General features: G+C 38.9%; 1 protein-coding gene across 9 annotated transcripts in view; it reads right to left on the reverse strand.

Annotated features, from left to right (window-relative positions):
- The window catches only part of ULK4 (unc-51 like kinase 4), a 543,576-nt gene that overhangs the window by 405,131 nt on the left and 115,731 nt on the right, over positions 1-22,714 (reverse strand). For 8 of the 9 annotated variants that reach the window (XR_002337917.1, XR_002337916.1, XR_002337918.1 and 5 more), the window contains exons 20-21: positions 21,974-22,135; positions 9,310-9,492 (exon numbers count right to left, since the gene is read on the reverse strand). Coding sequence is in view for 5 of the 9 variants with exons in the window: in XM_021070410.1 (XP_020926069.1) it covers positions 9,310-9,492; positions 21,974-22,135 (345 nt within the window). In the remaining 4 variants the exon portion in view is untranslated. The remainder of the gene's footprint in view (positions 1-9,309; positions 9,493-21,973; positions 22,136-22,714) is intronic. The other variant, XM_021070411.1, reaches the window with a different exon arrangement.

A 22,714-nucleotide genomic window follows, 5' to 3' on the forward strand; every position in this document is an offset into this window, starting at 1 on the left:
GAAACTGTGTTGTATCTACATAATGGAATAGTACTCAGCAATAAAAAGGAGTGAACCAACAATACACAAAACAATATGGAGGAATCTCAAATGTATTATGTTAAGTAAAAGAAACCAGTCTTGAAGATTACATTCAATAAGATCTCATGTATATAATATTTTAGAAAAGTTAAAATCATATGGGCAGAGAAGACTGAATGCTAAGGACTGGGATGGGATGTGGTTTGGCTAAAAAGGCAGCAGCACAAGGTCATTCTTTGGGATGTTGGAATTGCTGTATCCTTCTTGTGGTGATGGTGACAAGATTCTATGCATATAACTATACTCCAAAAATATGAATCGCAGTGTATGTAAATTTTATATATACATCAATGCACATACATACACACCAGGTGAATTCAAGAAAAAAAAAAAAAAGAAAGTTTGTTCCAGCTATACGAAGAATTACATGATTCTTCCTGACCTACAGTGTAGGATTTTAGGTCAAAAAGTAGTAAACAAAACAACATCTTTTAAGGCCAAAGACCCCTGTTCACAACATGAACACAACACACCTGAATGTAGTAATGAAGATTATGCTTTACACAGTATAGCAAATGCCTTTGAAAAGTGGAAACTGGTACAGTAGAAAAAAATATACACATAAATAAAAGATAAAAAACAGATGTATGAATGTAATCAAGAAGGCAATTCAATTATTACATTGTACTTATATTCAGTTTACCATCTGCATAGATTCTTATTTACTGGCTCTTCAATAACAAAATGATCTATTCAGTTATTTTATTAAAGACAGACTTCTGCCTTTCCTTAATCCTTTTGGAACATAACTAAATAAACTCTGGAATAGATTAAAAAAAAAAAAAGTGAAAACTGGGAGTTTCCGTCGTGGCACAGCAGAAACAAACCCAACTAGAAACCATGAGGTGGCGGATCTGATCCCTGGCCTCACGCAGTAGGTTAAGGATCCGGTGTTGCCATGAGCTGTGGTGTAGGTCACAGGTGCGACTCAGATCTGGCACTGCTGTGGCTGTGGTGTAGGCTGGCAGCTGTAGCTCCAATCAGAGCCCTAGCCTGGGAACCTCCATATGTCATGGGTGCAGCCCTAAAAAGAAAAAAGATAAAGTGGAAACTACAGGAGATGATAGAAACAATAGAAGACTTAATCACAACCATTTTCAGTCCTTAACCATCATGGGAACAAAAACAATGATACAGAAGACTAAATATCATAATTAATAGATTAGATGTTATGGATATGTATTTAAATTTAGATTAAAATAACAGAAAATACATCTTTTTTGTCTTTTTAGGGCCATACCCACAAGCACATGGACGTTCTCAGACTAGGGGTCGAATCAGAGCTACAGCTGTCAGCGTACACCAGAGCCTCAGATATCATATCTGAGTTGTGTCTGTGACCTACACCACAGCTCACAGCAACACCAGATCCTTAATCTACTGACAGAGGCCAGGGATTGAACCCGTGTCCTCACAGATACTAAATGGGTTCATTAACACTGAGCCATGATGGCAACTCCAAAAATATACCTTTTTAAATCAAACATGCAATGTTCCTCTAAGTTGACTACATAATAGGTGACGAAGAAAACCTTACTAGAATCCATAAAGTAAAAAAAAAAAATGTCATGATCACAATGCTACAAAAGTACAAATGAATTAAAAAAAAATCAACAATTCAAAAGGCCCTTCCACCTGAAACATTTTAAAACTCTCTATTAAATAATCATCACATAAAGGAAAAATGCAAACCAAACTTGCAGCATTTAAAGAGATAATAGTAAAAATACTATATATAAAAATCTTGGCATTCCCATCATGGTTCAGTGGTAAGGAACCTGAATAGTATCCATGAGGACACAGGTTCAAACCCCACTCTCACTCAGTGGGTTAAGAATCCAGCACTGCCGTGAGCTGTGATATAGGTCGCAGACACAGATCAGACCTCATGATGCTGTGGCTGTGGCATAGGCCGGCAGCTGCAGTTCCAATTCGACCTCTAGCCTGGGAACTTCCATATGACACAGGTGCAGCCCTGAAAAGACAAAAAATAAGAGAAAAATCTACAGGATACAATTAAAGCAGTAATCAGAAGACAATGCAACCTATAAGTACATTTTATAAGTTAAAATAAAAGAATAAAAATATGTGAACTAAATTCCCAAAACAAAAAGCTGAAAAAAGAACAGGGTAAAGTAAAATGAAGCAAAAGGGAGAAAATAAAGATGTAAGCAGAAACTAATATGGTAAAAAAATAGAAAAAAAAGTAAAATGACAGATTAAAATGCCACCACTTAGAAAAATATCAGCAAAACAGATAAAGCACTAAGTTAATCAGGAAAAAGAGGAAACATCAAAGATACACAAAACTCAATTTCATGGTGTGAACATCAGCTATGTTATACATAGAAGTAGTTCATATTTTCTTGCTGCATAATATTCCACTGTGTGAACATAGAAAAATGTATATATCCATTTTATTCTTGGACATTTGGGTTGTTCGTGGAGTTTAGAACTATAATAAGTAAAGCTGCTATGGACATTCTTATATATGCCTTTTTGTGAACACATAAATATGTGTTCTATAATAGAATAACAAAGGAGTTTCCACAGTGGTGCTGTGGGTTAAGAGGCCAACTGCAGCAGCTCAGATAGCTGCGGCGGCATGCGTTCAACCCCTGGCCCAGTAGTGTATGAGAATCTGAGGTTGTCAAACATGTGGCTCAGATTCAGTCCCTGGCCCAGGAACTTCCATATATTGCAGGTGCAGCCATTTAAAAAAAAATAAAAATAAAAAATGACAAAAATAGAAACCATTAAAAAAAAAACTTAGAAATGTATGACTTAAAGAAAACTACTGATTGTTATTGAGTGATAAGGAAACACTTGGGGGAAGAGTGTCTATTGTGGCTCAACGGTTACAAACCCAACTAGTATCCATAAGGATGCGGGTTCGATCCCTGACCTCACTCAGTGGGTTAAGGATCTGGCACTGCCATGAGCTGTGGTGTAGGTCAAAGATGGGGTTTGGATCCTGAGTTGCTGTGGCTGTGGTGTAGGCTGGCAGCTGCAGCTCTGATTTGACCCCCAGCCTGGGAACTTCCATATGCCATGGGTGGCCCTAAAAGAGAAAAAAAGAAAGAAAGAAAAGAAAACACTGGAAAAAATTTAGTATCTTAATGTACTGGTAAAGAACTTGGTATCTGAAGTCAAGAAACCTGAGCACAAATACCACATTCCTCAACAAAACAGCCCCTCTCTGATTCAGTTACCTCAACTTTAAAATAAAGTGGAGATGATTACACTTATACATTTCATAGGCTTGATATAATCATTGAAGGCTTTTGTCCAACTAAATACTAGATCACACACACACACACACACACACACACACACACAAAGGAGTTCCCGTCATGGCGCAGCAGAAACGAATCCGACTAGGAACCATGAGGTTGCAGGTTCAATCCCTGGCCTTGCTCAGTGGGTTCAGGATCTGGCGTTGCTGTGAGCTGCGGCGTAGGTCTCAGACAGGGCTCGGATCTGGCGTTGCTGTGGCTTTGGTGTAGGCTGGTGGCTACACCTCCAATTAGCCCCCTAGCCTGGGAACCTCCATATGTCACTGGTGTGGCCCTAAAAAAAGGAAAAAAGACAAAAAAAAAGAAAAAGAAAATATCACAAAGCATAAAGCTCTAAGAACTACAATTTTGAAACATGTATGGAAAAGTTAAATAAAACAATAGAGGAATACAATCACAAGTATATTTAAGACTATAGCAAATAAAAAAGATAAAGGACTATTCATCTAATGATGTCCTTACTTTACTACCTTTACTAGAAGACTCCAAACAGGTTGTAAAAATTTAAATAAGGGAGGAAAACAAACTTAATAAGACTATACATCTGTCAAAATAAATACACGATCCTGGAAAAAATATTTGAAACATTTGAAACTTTTAACAAAGAATCATTATCTTTAGGTATAAATAACTTTTACCAATAAAAAAATTTATGAACACTCTGGTTTAAAAAATTACAGGAACATGCAAACAACTAATGAAAGAACTCTAAACTGTCTACAAGCAAAAAACTCATGTACCCTCACTAATAGGCAAAGAAATGCAAATTTAGGAAGAGTAAGAATCTGTTTTACTACAAAGCAGACTAGCAAAGATGAGTTGGCACGGTCATGGGTAAATGGGTAAATCTTAAATACAGCTCATGTGAAAATAAGCATTCAACCTTTCCTCTGGCTGGTAGAAAACTGAGTTGTTTCTCAGAAGTCTTAAAACGGTTATTTTCTTCCCACACAATTGTTACATCTCAAGAATTTTAGCCGAACAAAGTGATGAACAAAATAGCTTTAATTATGAGAATACTTGTACCACGAGGCAGTATTGTTTGTAAGACAAGAACAAAAACAAGAAACAACCTTAACATCTCCAAATAGGGAATTTGTCAAATTGTAATTGTAGCAAAGATTGTGTCTACCTATGCTCAGTTTCACCTTCTTTCATTACAAAGGCTAATCATGTACATGGGGAGGGCAGGTGGGAGGGGCAGGGAATAGGAAAGAGAAATCAGAGAAGTGACACTGCAAGATTTCCAAGGCCAGGTTTGGAAAGGCCATGCAGCTTCTGCCTGGCTCCCTAGAGATACTCTCTCTTGGAACTCAGCTGCCAAGCACTGAGGAACCCAAGCAGCCTTTGGGAGTCCATATGGAAAGTAACTGAGGCTCCCAGCCCAGAGCTCCAGCTGGGTTCCCAGGGAATTGCAAGCACCAACTTGCCAGTCAGAAGAGTGAGCCATCTGGGAAGTTTGTTCTCCAGTCCCCACTCAATTTTTCCCAGCTTTGCCCAGATTATAGATTTGTGAGCAAAATAAATTACTGGTCTTATTTAAGCCACTATGTTTTGAAGTAGTTACACAGCAAGAGATAAGTGAAATATAGCTTAGGTAATAATGTAAGAGAAAATTTTTTCAGGCACAACAAAGTTTCATACAGCCACAATCATAATTTTAAAACACAGAAATGTCACTGAGAAGTGATGATGAGGTCTGCTTGTATTTCTTATTGATCTAGTGTTATGCAGCCATTACTAACAATCTTGCAAAACTAAAACAATGTTTATGATTTCTAGTTAGTTTATGAAACAAACTAGACAAGCTATAGCAAATACCAAAGATAAAAGAAACTGTACACAAGATTTGTTTGGAACAATAATTCTGAGCCCCTTAGAATACACATTATAGACTAATTTGGGAGCTAAACCTAAAAGCATCTTGTGCCCTAAATAAATTCTCATTTAGTCATTTCAGAAAACCTAAATCAACAGTAGTAACTCCCTAAAACTAATTGCCCAGGGCAACATACTTAATCTTAAGCAACATGCACTAGACCTCTGGAACAGTATTAATCTTACAACACTGAGGAGGGAAGATTACAGGCTGCAGGCAAAGACTAGTGCCAAGGATAAATAATCAAAACTACCTTTAGAGAACCAAAAATGACCTCAGGTCACTTCAGTTTGCAATCCACTATGTATTCAGCTTTGATTGAAATTCATCTTGCCATCCAGCTCAACATAACTAAATTTTACATGTGAAGGCAAAAAAGGCAGAAGCTGTTTAGGTCTATAACCCAAACCACAGAAGGATGAGTTTATGTCCAACATTCAAATGGTTTTTGGCAGTGATTTCAGAACAGATCTATCTGTAACATGAAGATGGTATGATGCAATGTTCACAATGTTAAGAATTGGTCAAAATATGTGAAGCTTCCATCACAAACAAAATGGTGTCATTACCAAAATTAAGCAAAAGGATAAAAGCCCTCCAGCACATATCACAAAGATAAAATTACGAGATGAATAAAAAACAAAGCTGATGTAGAGAACTTCAAAGTTATTTACTTTCTGCACATCTCAAGAGGTAAAATTGATCTGTTTCAATCAACCGTCACAGGTAAAAATCAATGAGTACTGCATGGCCATCAAACGATAACAGCCTCAAAAAAAAAAAGAGGGAGTTCCAATTGGCTCAGCAGTAACAACACCCAACTAGAATCCATGAGGATGTGGGTTCAATCCCTGGCCTCACTCAGTGGATTAAGGATCCAGTGTTGCTGTGAGCTGTGCTGTAGGTCACAGATGCGGCTCAGATCTGGCATTGCTGTGACTGTGGTGTAGGCCAACAGATGCAGCTCCCATTCAACCCCTAGCCTGGGAACTTCTATATGCCACAGGTGCAGCCCTAAAAAAAGACAGAGAGAGAAAGTTCATGTGGATAACTACACTGACACAATTCTCCTATTTAATGCTGATGGAAGTGAAAAATGCGCTGATTAAACCTAAAATTGTTTTTGGATCATACTTTCCTTAAAGAAGTTTAGCCCAGTTATACTCAGTGTAACTCCTCAATCTCATTTAAAAACGGTTATGACATTCCGCCAAGCAAAGCACGAAGGTGTCCCAGTCCATTCCAGCAGTTCACTACTGTACCTTTAAGAATTTTCACACACTTCTAACATCATTGAATGGGAAAAGTATGAACAAACAATATACAATTGATGCAATTTCTGTTAGAAAAATTCTAAGAGTGTGTGTGTGGCAGCAGGGAAGAGAAAATATGTGAATGTCTGTGTCCATGTGTACAAATAAATACAAATTTGAAAGGTATATGTCAAAATTTTTGAAGAGATTATTTGGGGGAAGGTTAAGTACTTTAGTCTTCTGAATTCTATATTCCATATATTTGGGGTTTTCAACATTAACCTAAAATTCATAAAAGCTATAAACACAATCCAATAAAAATAAATTAAAATGGCATTAGCTACTTTAAGTGTCCAGATATTATAATTAAGGAAAATTGTAATGACCTCATCCAATACATTTCTTCCTAGCAAAACAACAGGAAACACACTTATGCACTCCTAAAATCCTCCAGCCCCAGATCTTAAGATGGAATATTTATATAACACATTAACAGCAGTTCCCGTCGTGGCACAGTGGAAATGAATCTGACTAGGAACCATGAAGTTGTGGGTTCGATCCCTGGCCTTGTTCATTGGGTTAAGGATCTGGCATTGCTGTGGCTGTGGTGTAGGCCGGCAGCAATAGCTCCAATTCAACCCCTTGCCTGAGAACCTCCATATGCCACAGATACAGCCCTAAAAAAAGACAAAAGCCCCCCCCCAAAAAAAGAACACATTAACAGCTTCGAAGAATCAGAAAAATAAAACTACAAAGTAAACCAGGGATTTTAAAAAAAATAAAAAAAAAAAACAGGGCACAGATTAGTAAATAAACTCACACCAAACTTACAAGTTTTTATTTTTTATGCCTGGTCAAGCCTTCCAGAAGCTTCTTGTTCAAGTCATTCAAGCAACTGAACTGAATTGTGAAAACATTATCAATTCCCTATATCTAACAAAGACGCAAGAATTACATATAAAGTACCATCTACCAAAGAGCATACTATTAAGAGTTTGTTTTTTTGTGGGGTTTTTTTTTTTTTTTTTTTTTTTGGAAGGAGGTATGGAAAAATAGTTTGTCACTTTTTTGCTTTGCCCCATGTCTCCAATTACTAGAATACATAGAACACATGATGTGTAACTCAAGCGAGTCCTCTGTCACGCTCATCATTCTATACCTATGTGAAAGCTGAACTTTTCTTATCACAATTTACACAAACCATTCAGGTAGTACTTTTTCTAATGCAGTGACAAAATTTCCAAGTCTTTAAAGGTTTCTTACAGCAAAAATGGGATACAGACTATTGGAAAGAAAATACTTTCTCTGAGGCTCAAATTTCCTAGAAGAATCTAACTCAGACTAATTAGAGTAAAGGCAAGAAGTGGTTTGCTTTCTATTTTGACTTTCAAAAATCAAGTTTGCTATGTAAGCTTGACAACTATTCATATTAATTACTGACATTTTAACTTTTATGAGAAAACAAATTTAGGAGTTCCTGTTGTGGCTGTTGCGGCTCAGTAGGTTAAGAACGCAACTATCATCCGTGAGGATGCATGTTCAATCACCGGCCTTGCTCAGTGGGTTAAGGATCCGGCATTGCTGCAAACTGTGGCATAGGTCACAGATGCAGCTCAGATCCCACATTTACATGGCTGGCTGCTGCAGCTCTGATTTCACCCCTAGCTCGGGAACTTCCATATGCCACAAGTGTAGTCTTAAAAAAAAATAACAAGACAAATTTAACACATTGCATTTCATGCAGAGGAACCAGAGTAAACACTCTATTTAAATGGCTCCCTCCACCCTTATCAGGAGTGTTAACTTCACCACGTTCTACAAAACTTCAGTGTGACAGGTTCTCCCCTTGGAAAAGGGGAAATTGGTCCAATAACTGCATACCACATTCACCTCATGAAGATTTATAATACACAAGAACACACAAAAAACTGGGAAAGGTGACACAAGTAAAAGTATGTCCTTGATGCATTGCTTTCCAAAGATGTACATATAGCCATGGTCCACTTTTTTTACCTGTTAACATCTCACTAAACACTAATATTCTAGGGCAGGGCTTCTCCAACCATCAAGTTCCAACAGTTCCTCTGGAGACCACACTAAGATGTCAGTTCTGATCCAGCAGGTCTGCATGGGACCTGAAGGGCTGTGTTTCCAGCATACTCCCAGGTGATTCCACTATTTCTGGTCCAGGGACCATTCCTTAGCAGTTGGCTAGAGAAGACACTTTGAGGAAAGCCCCTAGAGACTTCTTTGTAGCCATCCAGTTTTGTGATAGAAACTGAACACTTACAAATGCTACAGCACATGAAATAAAGGTGGATCAAAGGATGAGACGGAGACTAGGTAAAAAACAAGAGAAAGGGAGCTCTGAAGGTGATGTGTATTGGCTGAGTATTAGGATGAGGAAAGGAATAAAAATGAGTCAGTAAGCAGAGAATATAAAGAGAGCCCCTCCAAGGCAGGCAAAGGATATGGAAAAACAGTTAGGGGCTGAGGACAAGGAGGTATAAGAAATATTAGCAAGTAGGAAGGACTCATAAATTTTCTGGCTTTTCATTATTGAAATGGGACAAGCAGGCAGAGCCATTTACTGGATTTCTATTTTAATCACTAAAAGACTCTTAACAACATCTTTAGATGAATGGCCTGTGGTACAGAGGTTGGCCAAGTTCATAAAGGCCCCTTGAGATGAAAAATAAATTCTACAGAGATGTGTTTAGCGGTTTAGTTGAACCACTAAAATGGCAGAAGAAAACAACAATTTTGTTAAGTAGAGCAATAGAGAAATTCTGAGTCAAACCTTTTCTTGTATTAGCCTCTGAAGATGAATCCCACAGGACAGCATAGCAGTGAATAAGGTCAACAGGTACTGCTGGATTTTGCAGATGGCAGAGGCCAAGGAGTTTATCACCGAGGTCAGTCCCACCTTCTCAATGACGTTCTGGAAGGCCGTGGGGGAATGGCGAGTGAGTCTACACAAGGCCTGCAGGGACAAGAGAACAGACCTGTCAGACAACTCCAAGTGCACGGACCAGTCCCCAGAAAGAAAACAAGTACCACCTGTGGAGAGTAGAAAGTGCTTACCCTGCTCCTTCATTACTTATTGGGGGATAAGAAAGTTGGACAACCTCAACACATTTAAAATTAAAACAATAAGCCAGCTGCCAATAAAAACTTCAGTTGTTTTAAAAGACTAGAAACTCTTGGAATTATCATCAACATTAAGAGTTAAGTAAAGTGATAAAATAATTTATAAGTCTATACAGAAAAACTTTCCTTCAAGCAATTAAAAACATTAAGATAATACTTCTTTAAAGAAAAGAAAAAGAGAAGAAAAGAAGAGGAATTCCCTGGTGGCCTGGTGGTTAAGGACCTGGTGTTGTCACTGATGTGGCTCCAATTCTATCCCTGGTCCAGAAACTTGCACAAAAAAAAAAAAAAAAAAAAAAGAATAAAAAAGATACTTATTCTTTGTGCAGATACTAAGCTAAAGGCTAAAAAAAAAAATGGTCCTAAGAGTAAATATCTAATATTTATTGTTTAATACATAAATAACACAATCTGAGAACATCTAAAGACTATTTCATTTAATGCTTCTAAATAACATATAAGGTACTATTATTTTATCGGTGATAAAAATAAGGGATAGAATATTTAAGCGATTTGTCCAAAGGCAGATTGCTAATCAGTGGCAAAGTTAATTCAAGTCAAGGCGATCATATCCCAAGCTAAACTAAGTTACTCAGCAATAAAAATGAAGGTTATAACTAATAAACTAATAGAATTTAATAAGGGCGCAAATATGCTTGGAAAAGAAAGTCAACAAAAGCTACCTAAAGAAAATGATATATTGAGCCAGTTTTTTTGTTTTTGTTTTTTTTGTCTTTTTAGGGCCGCACCTGCAGCATATGGAGATTCCCAGGATAGGGGTCAAATCAGAGCTGTAGCCGCCTGCCTACGCCAGAGCCACAGCAACGTGGGATCCAAGCCTCGTCTGCAATCTACACCACAGCTCACAGCAACGCCAGATCCTGTACCCACTGAGCGAGGCCAGGGATCGAACCCGCAACCTCATGGTTCCCAGTCGGATTTGCTTCCCCTACACCACGACAGGAACTCCTTGACCCAGTTTTTGGAGGTAAGGGGGAAATGGACAATTAGAAAAGTAAGTAAAGAAAATTCTAGCCAGAGAGAGGAGAACAAGTATTCACACAGAGACTTGAAGATGCAGATCATGTTCCAGAAGGACAAGATGTCTGATGCAACTCTCAGGTGAAGGAGAGGCAGAGAGCAGAGCAGGAAAGAGGAAAAAGTGATGACCCATCTGGGAAAAGCAGGCTGGAACCACAGGTGGTCCGCCAAGCCAGTGTCTTTGAATTTCACACCACGAGCAATGAGAAGACCTCAAAAGTTTTTAGGCATGGGAGTTCCCATCATGGCTCCAGCTCCAATTAGACCCCTTGCCTGGGATCCTCCATATGCAGTGGGTGCAGTCCTAGAAAAGACAAAAAAAAAAAGTTTTTAGGCAAAAGAAAGGGATGGTCATATTCCATGTTACATGGGGAGACAACAAAGAGAAACACAATGAAGCCAGAAATAATTTTTACAAACACATTCATTATGATTGACATCCTATAACCTTCTTCCTGATATTTTAAACAGATTTATAAACTTAATAATGAAAATATCAAATGTATTGAACTGTTAAAAATACTATGTGAAAAGAAAGAAAGGAGGGTGGGAAAAGGTAAAGACTTTGACAAATATTCTCATTTTCTTGAAATTATCAGGAAAAAAATTAATTTTTTTCTATCTCCAAGAACAAACAAACAGCTTTAAAAGTTACTCTTATTGATAAAGTAAGGAAAACAAGTGTAAAACTCAATCTTCCACCAAAACAAAATGTTTAAAGTAGTTGTATTTACTTTCTGGTAAAGCTTAGTGTTAATCTTCATGAAAATGCTGATGTGACCTTATTGCAACCAGAAAGGAAAAGATATATGCAACTAATAACAATGAAAATCTAGTAGGACCATTTCAAATGCTTTCATCTGGAAGCGGGGTTGAAAGATGAGAGGCAGGAAAAGGGCAGGGAAGAGTCTCCAACCTTTTATATCTGCACTGTTCATATTTTTCAAATTAATGCTTATTATTTTAGAGTACTTTTTAGGTTCCAGTGCCATAATTCTATTACACATTTAATTATACAGACATAAACATTTACAGGAGAAGTCACTTTGTTGATAAATAATGTATGTAATTACTACTATATCTATATGCACTGAAAAATGACCATTTGCAAAGCACTAATATATACACTATTCCCTAAAAAGGGGGGGGGGTGCTTTTCCTCATGGAACTGGTTATCATATGGGACACTTATCTTAATTATCACTGACAAATGAAAACAGGATCTCAAAGATATATCTGCTTCCCCATGTTCATTGCAGCACTATTCACAACGGCTAAGATATAGAAAAAACCTACATGGTCGCTGATGAATGAATCGACGTGGCATTACATACACTGTGGAATATTAGTCAGCCATGAGAAAGAAGGAAATCCTGCCACTTGCAACAAGATGGATGGACCTTGAGAGCATTATGCTAAGTGAAATAAGTCAAAGAGAGAAAGACAAATACTGTGTTATGTCACTTCTGTGTGGAATCTAAGAAAGCTGAACTCATAGAAACAGAAACTAGAATGAAGGTTACCAAAGTCTGGGGGTGGGAAAAATAGGGAAATGTTGGACAAAGAGCACAAACTTCCAATTTTCTGATGAATAAGTTCTGGGAAGCTAATGTACAAGATGGTTATAGTTAATTATAGTTAAAACTGTAGTATTATAATTCAAAGTTCCTCAGACAATAGATCTTAAATGTTTACACCACAAAAAAGAAACGATAGGTATGTAAAGTGATAAAGGTATTAGCTAATGCTATGGTAGTAATAATTTTGCAAAACATAAACCAATAAGTTGGAGTTCCCGATCCCTGGCCTCACTCACTGGGTTAAGGATCTGGTGTTGCCACCAGCTATGGTGTACGTTGCAGCTGTAGACTTTAGCTGCAGCTCCAATTTGATCCCTAGCCCAGGAACTTACATATGCCACAGGTACAGTCTTTAAAAAAAAATTTTTAATTCAATAAATCAACATCCTATGCACCTTAAATTTACACCATGTTTTATGTCAATTTTGTCTCAATAAAGCTGGAAAAAATAGTAATAATCATTGACTCTGTTTCAAACATAGAGCAGGAATTTGTACCCAGCTACACATAGCCATATCAGAATGATACTCCATGAAATAATGAAACTCTACTTTGGACAGCTATCATAATATTTCAGTCTCTCATCTTCCTTCCAATGGACTTAAAGATAGATAAGTTAGCCATCATGATCCACAAACTATGAAAGTAAGGTTCTTTAAGCCTAAAATCCAAACTACGTAAGTTTCAGTAGAAAACCAGCAGCTAATACATGAAAATAGGAATATGAAAGATAAATTCAAAAAAGGAAAGCTGATTCTGATTAAAGAATTGCAAAAGTTTAAAAAAATTCATAATGAATCTAAAAAAATTGCTGTGTATGATGTCAAAACAATTGTTTTGATTTGCATTTCCCTAATAACTAGTGATATTGAGCATCTTTTTTAATCTTTATTTATATTTTTTTTCACTGTACAACATAGTGACCCAGTTACACATACATGTATATATTCTTTTTTCTCACATTATGTGTTCCATCATAAGTGACTAGACAGAGTTCCCAATGCTACACAGCAGGACCCAATTGCTAATTCATCCCAAAGGCAACATTCTGCATCTATTTACCCCAAGTTCCCAGTCCCTCCCACTCCCTCCCCTTCCCCCTTGGCAACCACAAGTCTATTCTCCAAGTCCATGATTTTCTTTCCTGTGGAAAGGTTCCTTTGTGCCATATATTAGATTCCAGATATAAGTGATATCATATGGTATTTGTCTTTCTCTTTCTGGCTTACTTCATTCAGGATGAGAGTCTCTAGTTCCATCCATGTTGCTGCAAATAGCATTATGTTGTTCTTTTTTATGGCTGAGTAGTATTCTATTGTGTATATATACCACTTCTTCCTGATCCAATCATCTACCAGTGGACATTTGGGTTGATTCCATGTCTTGGCTATTGTGAACAGTGTTGCAATGAACATATGGATGCATGTGTCTTTTTTAAGTAGAGTTTTGTCTATCAATAATCACCTTAAATGTCAATGGACTGAATGTTCCAATCAAAAGACACAGAGTGGCAGATTGAATAAAAAAGCAAAAACCTTCAATCTGCTGCCTGCAAGAGACTCACCTTAGGGCAAAGGACACTTATAGATTGAAAGTGAGGGGATGGAAAAAGATGTTTCATGCCAATGGACCAGACAGGAAAGCAGGAGTTGCAATACTCATATCAGACAAAAGAGACTTTAAAATGAAGGCCATTAAGAAAGACAAAGAAGGACACTATTTAGTGGTTAAAGCAGCCATACAAGAAAAGAATATCACAATCATCAATATATATGCCCCTAATATAGGAGCACCCAGATACCTATGACAAATACTAACAGACATAAAAGGAGAAATTGATGGGAATACAATCACAGTAAGAGACTTTAACACCCCATTCACATCAATGGATAGATCCTCTAGACAGAAAATCAATGAAGCAACAGAGATTCTAAAGGAAACAATAGAAAAGTTAGACTCAATCGACATTTTCAGGACATTACATCCAAAAATATCAGAATATACCTTCTTCTCAAGTGCACATGGAACAGAACTGATCACATACTGGGGCACAAAGCTAACAGCAACAAATTTAAGAGTATAAAAATTATTCAAGTATCTTCTCTGACCACAATGGCATGAAACTAGAAATCAACCACAGGAAAAGAAACGAGGAAAAAACCTACTACATGGAGACTAAACAACATGCTACTAAAAAACCAGTGGGTCAATGAGGAAATCAAGAAGGAAATTAAAAAAATACCTCGAGACAAATGACAATGAAGACACAACCACTTAAAAATCTATGGGATGCAGCAAAAGCAGTACTCAGAGGGAAGTTCATAGTGATACAGGCATTACTCAAAAAAGAAGAAAAATCTAAAATTGACAACTTAACCCACACTTGAATGAATTAGAAAAAGAAGAAAGGGAGTTTCCATCGTGGCTCAGTGGTTAACGAATCCGACTAGGAACCATGAGGTTGCGGGTTCGGTCCCTGCCCTTGCTCAGTGGATTAAGATTCTGGCGTTGCTGTGAGCTGTGGTGTAGGTCACAGACATGGCTCGGATCCTGCGTTGCTGTGGCTCTGGCATAGGCTAGTGGCTACGGCTCGGATTAGACCCCTAGCCTGGGGACCTCCATATGCTGCAGGAGTGGCCCAAGAAATGGCAAAAAAAAAAAAAAGAGGAGAGAGAAAAAGAAGAACAACCAAAAGCTAAAGTCAGCAGAAGGAAGGAAATCATAAAGGTCAAAGAGGAAATCAATAAAATAGAGATTCAAAAAACAATAGACAAAATCAATCAAACCAAGAGCTGGTTCTTTGAAAAGGTAAACAAAATTGACAAACCTCTGGCTAGACTCACCAAGAAAAGGAGAGAAAAAATCCAAATAAACAAAATAAGAAATGAAAAAGGAGAAATCACAACAGATACTGCAGAAACACAAAAAAACCATAAGAGAATACTATTGACAACTATACACCAACAAATTCGACAACCTAGAAGAAATGGACATCTTTCTAGAGACTTGCCAAAACTGAATCAAGAAGAAACAGATCAACTGAACAGACGAATCACTAGAAATGAAATTGAATATGTCATAAAAACACTCCCTACAAATAAAAGTCCAGGACCAGATGGCTTCACAGGAGCATCTTTTCGCATGTCTGTTGGCCATCCATTTCTCTTCTTTGGAAAAACATGGACTCAGTTCTTCTGCCCATTTTTTGATTGGGTTTTTTATTTTTTGATATTGAGTCAAGCGTACACTATTGCTAGAAAAGTAAATTAGCGCAGCTGCTGTGGAAAACAGAATGGAGATTCCTCAGAAGCCTATATGATCCAGCAATTGCACTCCTCATTATATACCCAGAAAAAAAATGAGAACATTCATTCAAAAAGAATAGAAGCAACCCCAGTGTTCCTCACAGTACTATTTACAATGCCCAAGATATCTGGAAGTAACGCAAACGTCCACCAACAGACATTTGAGAAAGAAGATGCAGTGTGTGTGGGTGTGTGCGTGTGCTGAAATATCACTCAGCCCTAAAAAAGAAAGAAATTCTGCCATTTGAAGCAATGTGGACAGATCCAGAGATTATGCTTAATGAAATAAATCAGAGAAAAACAAATACCATATGATATCACTTATACATGAAATCAAAAAGTAATGCAAATAAATATATAAAGCAAAACAGAAAGAGAATCACACATATTGAAAACAAACTGGTGGTTACCAGAGGGGAGAGGGAAACAGGGAGGGGCAAATTAGGGGTGTGGGATTAAGAGATACAATCTGTGTAAAATACATAAGCAACAAGGATATACTGCACAGCACAGAATATTATATCCATTATCTTTTAATAGCATTTATTGAAGTATAATTTGTAAAAATAGTGAATCACTGTGCTGTACACCTAAAACTAATATTATAAATCAACTATACCTCAATTTTAAAGAAGTAGAATTATTTCATTATTTCAGCATTATTTCAGAATTATTTAACCCTCGGATTAGAAAAATAAGAGCAATCTCAATGGAGTCCCTAAAGACCATGCTGCAATCAGAATTTTTTCAGGGCAATTAAAGGTTCTCCCAACAGTGACTTCAAAAGAGTGAACACTAAGTCTCATTAGCGCTGTAACAATTCTTGGCTTTCATAGCAAAACTGACTTTCTAGTGAGAAAAAAATCCCTACCCAATCATAGTGGGGATATTCCTTGATGCACGGTTTGTTCAGATAATGTCTAAACATATTCAAAGTAATATGAGGGCAGCCGGTATGTCTTGTCTTCGGAATGCTGCTCAAAAGCTGCTCCAGTTTGAAAGGCTCATGCAGAAAATAACCTTTTAACTCAACCCCTCCGAATATCAAACACAGTTGAGAGCGCCCAGAGGCGTAAAAGCACAGTTCTGTTTGTATTTTCCAAATCAAATCCTAAAATCCATCTTCAGTGATTCAGTTTTGAAATATTTTTTTTATTAAAATAGAGTCTGAGACTGTGTTTTAAAACTGGAAAGAACACGTCCAGTTAAAAATTCACCTCAAAATTTGCTTCAAAGAGGACACGGTGTTAACTCCAGGAGTTTTGACCATCTGCTCAATAAAAGCAATGGCCAAGAAAGAGACTAATTTATGGAATACGTTTAAGAACAATTTCTTTTCTGTCTTCTGAATAATGATTTTTAATGTCATTTCAACATTACCTTGGGAGCTTTTTCAAACAATACATAGTCTCCTCTGACCTCTGAGAGATCTTCAGATACATCAGAACAGGGGCAGAGGGTGGAAAGACAGGAGGAGGTAGTCGGTATTGTTCTAAAGAGGTGCCCGCCAACCCCAGTGAGATCCACTACCTAGGAAACCTGTTCACTTTTCCACCCTTCCTCTCAGCACTTCAGTCATTATAATTAGCCCAGTTACCGCCCTCATAGGAGTTATTCTACTCTATCCAACTGTACAGGTTTCTCCGGTTTCCACTGTGGTTTATATGGAGATTCTCTGTAATCCTAATAATTCCAAGAATCTTATCCATTTGATACATTTCCCCAAGTGAGGCCCACTCCCTCCAACAACCAATCCCTAAGCCAGAGATGCCACTCTTGAGTGGGAACGATTAATTAGCCATCCTTCAATCCAGCCACGCCAGTGTTTCCTGGGTGCTCCAAGATCTATGGCAGTGGTTCTTAAACGTCAGCAGGCATGAGAAGCGCCTGGAGGCTTGTTAGCATGCAGATGACTGGAACTCTTCACCCAGAGATTCTAGGTCAGCAAGGCTGGGTCAGGGTCCAAAAGCCTGTGGATCTAACAAGTTCCCAGGTGATGTTGATACTGCTGGTCTGGGGACCATATTGGTAAAAGGGACTCTATGGGGCCAAGAGGATACCAGAAGAAATCGGTTAGAAAAGCCGGTGACACAGGCTGTCACAAGCAGAACATAGAGCAGGCTGGTGACTCAGCACTGAGAAAACGACCCTCCAGCGGGTCATCAGATAGCCGCCAGGCACCTACCACGTGCACTCAGGAATACAACACAGGGAACAGGACTCCACCCTTCCTGGAAATGACATCCTGGCCCTTTGATTTCCTTCATCTGTCTCTTCCCTTCCCAATAGCAATACATCACATTCTGAGGAAAAGGGGCAGAGAGGGGGGATGGGAGCACTGAGCACCAGGGGCCCAGGAAGCAGAGTGGCAGTGACAGTGGCAAGGGAGGAAGAGGGTTACACAGAAGAGGCGGCCAGAATGGATGGAGTCCATTACGCTGAATAAGTAAACTAGCTGACTGAACAGATCAGTAACTGTACTGAGAATAATGGGAACTAGGTTTCTGTCTGAGAAGGGATTTACAAACACAGGAAATGAGAAAGCTAGAAAGAATAGAAGTATTGGATTAAAATTGGAAGTATCAATACAAATGCATGAGTTTTGTTCCAAATAACCTACTATGATAGGTATAAGAATAATTCTGTATGTGTCTGTATATGGGTACTTATATATTTTTCTAGCTCTAAATACCAAGAAGGCCTAAAAACAGTAACACTCCATAGTAAGAGACACAGCACCTACATTGCAGTTTCTAAATACCAAAGGTTCCCTGGAGGAATGACTGGTTCCAGGGCTGGGAGAGAAAAAGGACAAAAGTAGGCAAGAAATGGAGCTCCTACTGTGGCTGAGTAGGGTAAGGACCCAGCATAGTCTCCATGAGGATGTGGTTTCAATCCCTTACATCACTCAGTGGGTGAAGGATCCAGCATTGCTGCAAGTTGCAGAGCCGGTCACAGATGTGGCTCAGATGTGTTGCTGCGGCTGTGGTGCAGGCCTGAGCTGCAGCTCCAAATCCACCCCTAGCCCAGGAATTTCCATATGTCACTGGTGCAGCCAGGGGGGAAAAGAAAAAAAAAAAAAAAGGTAGCCCAGAAACTTGCACGGTGTCAGAAAATAAGGAAGTGATCACACAATGATAGAAATAGGTCACTAGGACACAGAAGCCAACTTGAAGGGCTTCTAAAATGATCTGAGCATCCAAACAATAAATAATAACAGTGGTAGTAGTAGCAGTAAAGTCACATTACAATTCATTAAATAAAACAGATACCCACAGTCATAATCCCACTGATAAACACGTGCATGTGGGTGAAGGGAAAGAGCTTCCTTACAGTACGATTCCAACCAACGCCAAAGGCCTGTTTCTGTACCCCTCGTGAGTACAATGTACAATGGTCTGTACATTTTTAAAGGGCTGGAAAACAAATGAGACAGAGGGAATATGGGACACAGACCATCTACAGCCACCAAAGCACCAAAGCCCAACATACATATGATCTGGCCCTTCATAGAAAATATGTGCCACCCTCTGATATAAAAGGAATGGAACAATTAAAGGGTCACCACATGGCAACCATCACAGAGGCGTCAGGTACAGGTAGGAGTCCTCAAGGGCGCTACAGAGGTTCAATGGTAAAATACCAGGCTTGCCCTACAAAATGCAAGCCCTGTGTCCTTTAAATGTGCAATGACATGAAGTTCCCAGGAAGACTGAGGAACTGTTTCAACCCAAGGAGATTAAAGAAATATGAAAACAATATACAACATGAGGCTGAACATGATCCTGGAGCAAAACAAAGAAACATTTGGGGGGAAAATGGCAAAATTTCACTGAAAAATGAGGGATTTAGATGAATGTTAAGAACAAAATATAAGAAGCCGAGAGGAAAGAGTGAAGCTTAATGTGTCAGATGAAGAAAGGGTTAGAAGGTATGAGACTTTGGGGCGAACAACTGGAAAGAACTTTGCCAAGAAAAGAAACCATGCTGAGCACAAAGATGAAAATGATAACATAAATCCAATTAAAGCAAGACAGGTCTTTTTTTTTTTTTTTTAAAGGCCCAGGATTAAAACGGATGCTTTAAGACATGATTCAAAGATGCCTTGAAAAACTTCACGTTACACTCAGTAAGTCTTTATGACAGTTTCTCCGTAATTACTAATACTGTAATTGGTGGTTGGTTTTTTATTTTTTTTTTTTTGGTAATTTTGAAATCATGTGGCTTGTGAAGCAGATGTGTGTGTGTGATGGATGCTACATATCCTTTGCTTGATGACATTCAGTGAGCAGGATTGATAGCCCTTGATTTTCCAAATAACACAGCAAATATTAAGAACAGAAAAATATCCATAAATATCCACAGGATTTAGCAACATGGAAGTCATTAGAGATCTCAGCTAGACTAGGTTCAGGGGCATTTTCGGGACAGACACTAGACTGAGTTGAAGAGGAAATGGGCTGGAAGGGAGCAAGTTTGTGGCCATAACCCTTCAAAGAAGTATGGTGGGGCTGGGGCAGCCTAGAGAACTTTGGTGTGCTTCTATATTTTCACCAGAGCAAAGAACACGTGAATGCTGTAGAAAGCATTCTGTCCTAGTGGACAAGGAGTGGTTAAAGATTTAGGAAAGACCAAAAATAACCATTTGAGTAAGGTCCTCAGGAAGGGATAGAAGAAAAATGGAGAGGTTTGTCTCTGACAGGAGAAGGGAGAGACACAGGAAAGAAAGAACTAAGACAGGATAGGTGTGGATGCAAACAGGTGCACAGACAGAAGCTGACATAATTCCCCCTGGATGTCTTCACTTCTTTGTGGGAAGTACAGGGAGGAGTCGCTTACTAGAGGATGTGAGAGGAAAAGTGGGATTGGAGAGGTAAGGAAAGAGGCATGAAACTGGCACCATCAAAAGCACAGGAATGAGGAGCTCCCTTTGTGGCTCAGTGGTTAACGAACCCAACTAGGAACCATGAGGATGCAGGTTCAATCCCTGGCCTCGTTCAGTGGGTTAAGGATCTGGCACTGCCGTGAGCCCAGATCCCGAGTGGCTATGGCTGTGGTGTAGGCCAGTGGCTATAGCTCTGATTCAACACCTAGCCTGGGAACTTCCATATGCCATGGTGCAGCCCTAAAAAGCAAAAGCAAAAACAAAACAAAACAAAACAAAACAGAGAGAAGCAGCAGCATGGGTTCCCATCATGGCTCAGAGGAAACAAATCTGACTAGCATCCATGAGGATGCAGGTTTAATTACTGGCCCTGCTCAGTGGGTTAAGGATCGGTGATGACATGAGCTGTGGTGTAGGAGCAGCTACTGCTCAGATTCAACCCCTAGCCTGGGAACCTCCATACACCTTGGGCACAGCCCTAAAAAGCAAAAAGAAAAAGAAAGAAGCACAGGAATGAGCAGACTAGAGAAATACAGGGAGGATGCCAGATAATGTTCAGAGTCCAGATAAGACTGCTGATCAAAAAGTATTTAAATAAATTATATGAGAAAGGGTTAAATCTGTTCAACTGACTATTAGACAGAAACAACCAGGTTAACACATCGTACATAATTGTCCATCAAGTCATAACCACGGAAGTGAAGTGGTAGACAACCAATCAAAATACAAAAACTACAAAAACCATAGACTCTGAATATGAATTCATTTAAATCACATGATAAATGCTTTTTTTTTCCCTTTTTAAGACCATACCCGCAGCATATGGGAGCTCCCAGGATAGGGGTCGAATCAGAGCTACAGCTACCAACCTACACCACAGCCACAGCAACTAGGGATCCGAGCCACATCTGTGACCTACACTATAGCTCACGGCAACACCAGATCCCCAACCCACTAAGCAAGGCCAAGGACCAAACCCTCACCCTCATGGATACTAGTCAGATTCGTTTCTACTGTGCCACAATGGGAACCTGCTAAACGTTTTTAACATAAAAATCTGATAGAGGGAGCCAACATGAAAAGGTGAGAAACACCAGAAATACACTAAACCAAATCCTATACCCTATCCATTGTCACAATTTTCCACTCTCACCTCCAGGTACTTTTTGAAACCATAACGTCATGGTCACACAAGATCCTACTGGAATTTCCTGACAAACCCAAGATTTTTCCAGCCCCCATTTTGAATCTCCTTTAGGATAAAATCAAATAATTGTTCTCACTTGTTTTTTTGTTGGTGGTAGTGGGTTTTGTTTTTGTTTTCTTGGCCATGCCCATGGCATGTGAATTCCCAGGCCAGGGGTTGAACCCACACCACAGCAGTGGCCAGAGCCACTGAAGTGGCAATGATGCCGCATCCTTAACCCACTGTACCACATGGAAATGCCCAAAACTGGTATTTAAATACCCACTAAGAGAGACCCAAAAGATGTTCCACCTTACCGATATTGCCGTTATCCGAAGAGAATCAATGGTAGAATGTTTGAACAGGTACCATAAAACAGGCCCAATTTCTCCTGTAATAAAGCCCTGAGCCTGAGCAGAAAAGGTAGTGCAGACATTTTCAATAATCTTGGCTGCCATGTGATTCACAACACGTTCTTCCTAGAGCAGGGGAGCAGAGAACAAGGAGACAACTCAATAGGTCTTATTTATGATGGGAAACAGATATACATCATTTCTTTGCAGCCATTACAAATAAAGGCCTGATACAAGAGTGAACCATCTGCCCCTGCATGTGTTAGGTATTTTCAGCGGTGGGCTCGCTTTTTCAGGCTATTACATTTGGTTAATTATCAAACCCAGTGTAACATAATTCTCCACATATTTTAATAAAAAGGTTGAAATAACATGGAAAATACACAATTATAACTTAGGGCATAACATAATTTTAAAATCATAAGGAATATGGGAGTTCCCATTGTGGCTCAGCAGGTTAAGAACCCAACTTGTACCATGAGGACATGGGTTCAACTCCTGGCCTCACTTAGTGGCTTAAGGATCCAGTGTTGCCATGAGCTGTGGTGTAGGTTGCAGACATGGCTCGGATCCCAAGTTGCTGTGGCTGTAGGCAGCAGCTGCAGCTGCGATTTGACCCCTAGCCTGGGAACTTCCATATACAGAGTTTGCAGCCCTAAAAAGAAAAAAATATCATAAGGAATATGCAGAACAATCTTAAGAAAT

The sequence above is a fragment of the Sus scrofa genome, chromosome 13 (assembly GCF_000003025.6).
Source record: "Sus scrofa isolate TJ Tabasco breed Duroc chromosome 13, Sscrofa11.1, whole genome shotgun sequence".
Classification (NCBI taxonomy): Eukaryota; Metazoa; Chordata; class Mammalia; order Artiodactyla; family Suidae; genus Sus; species Sus scrofa.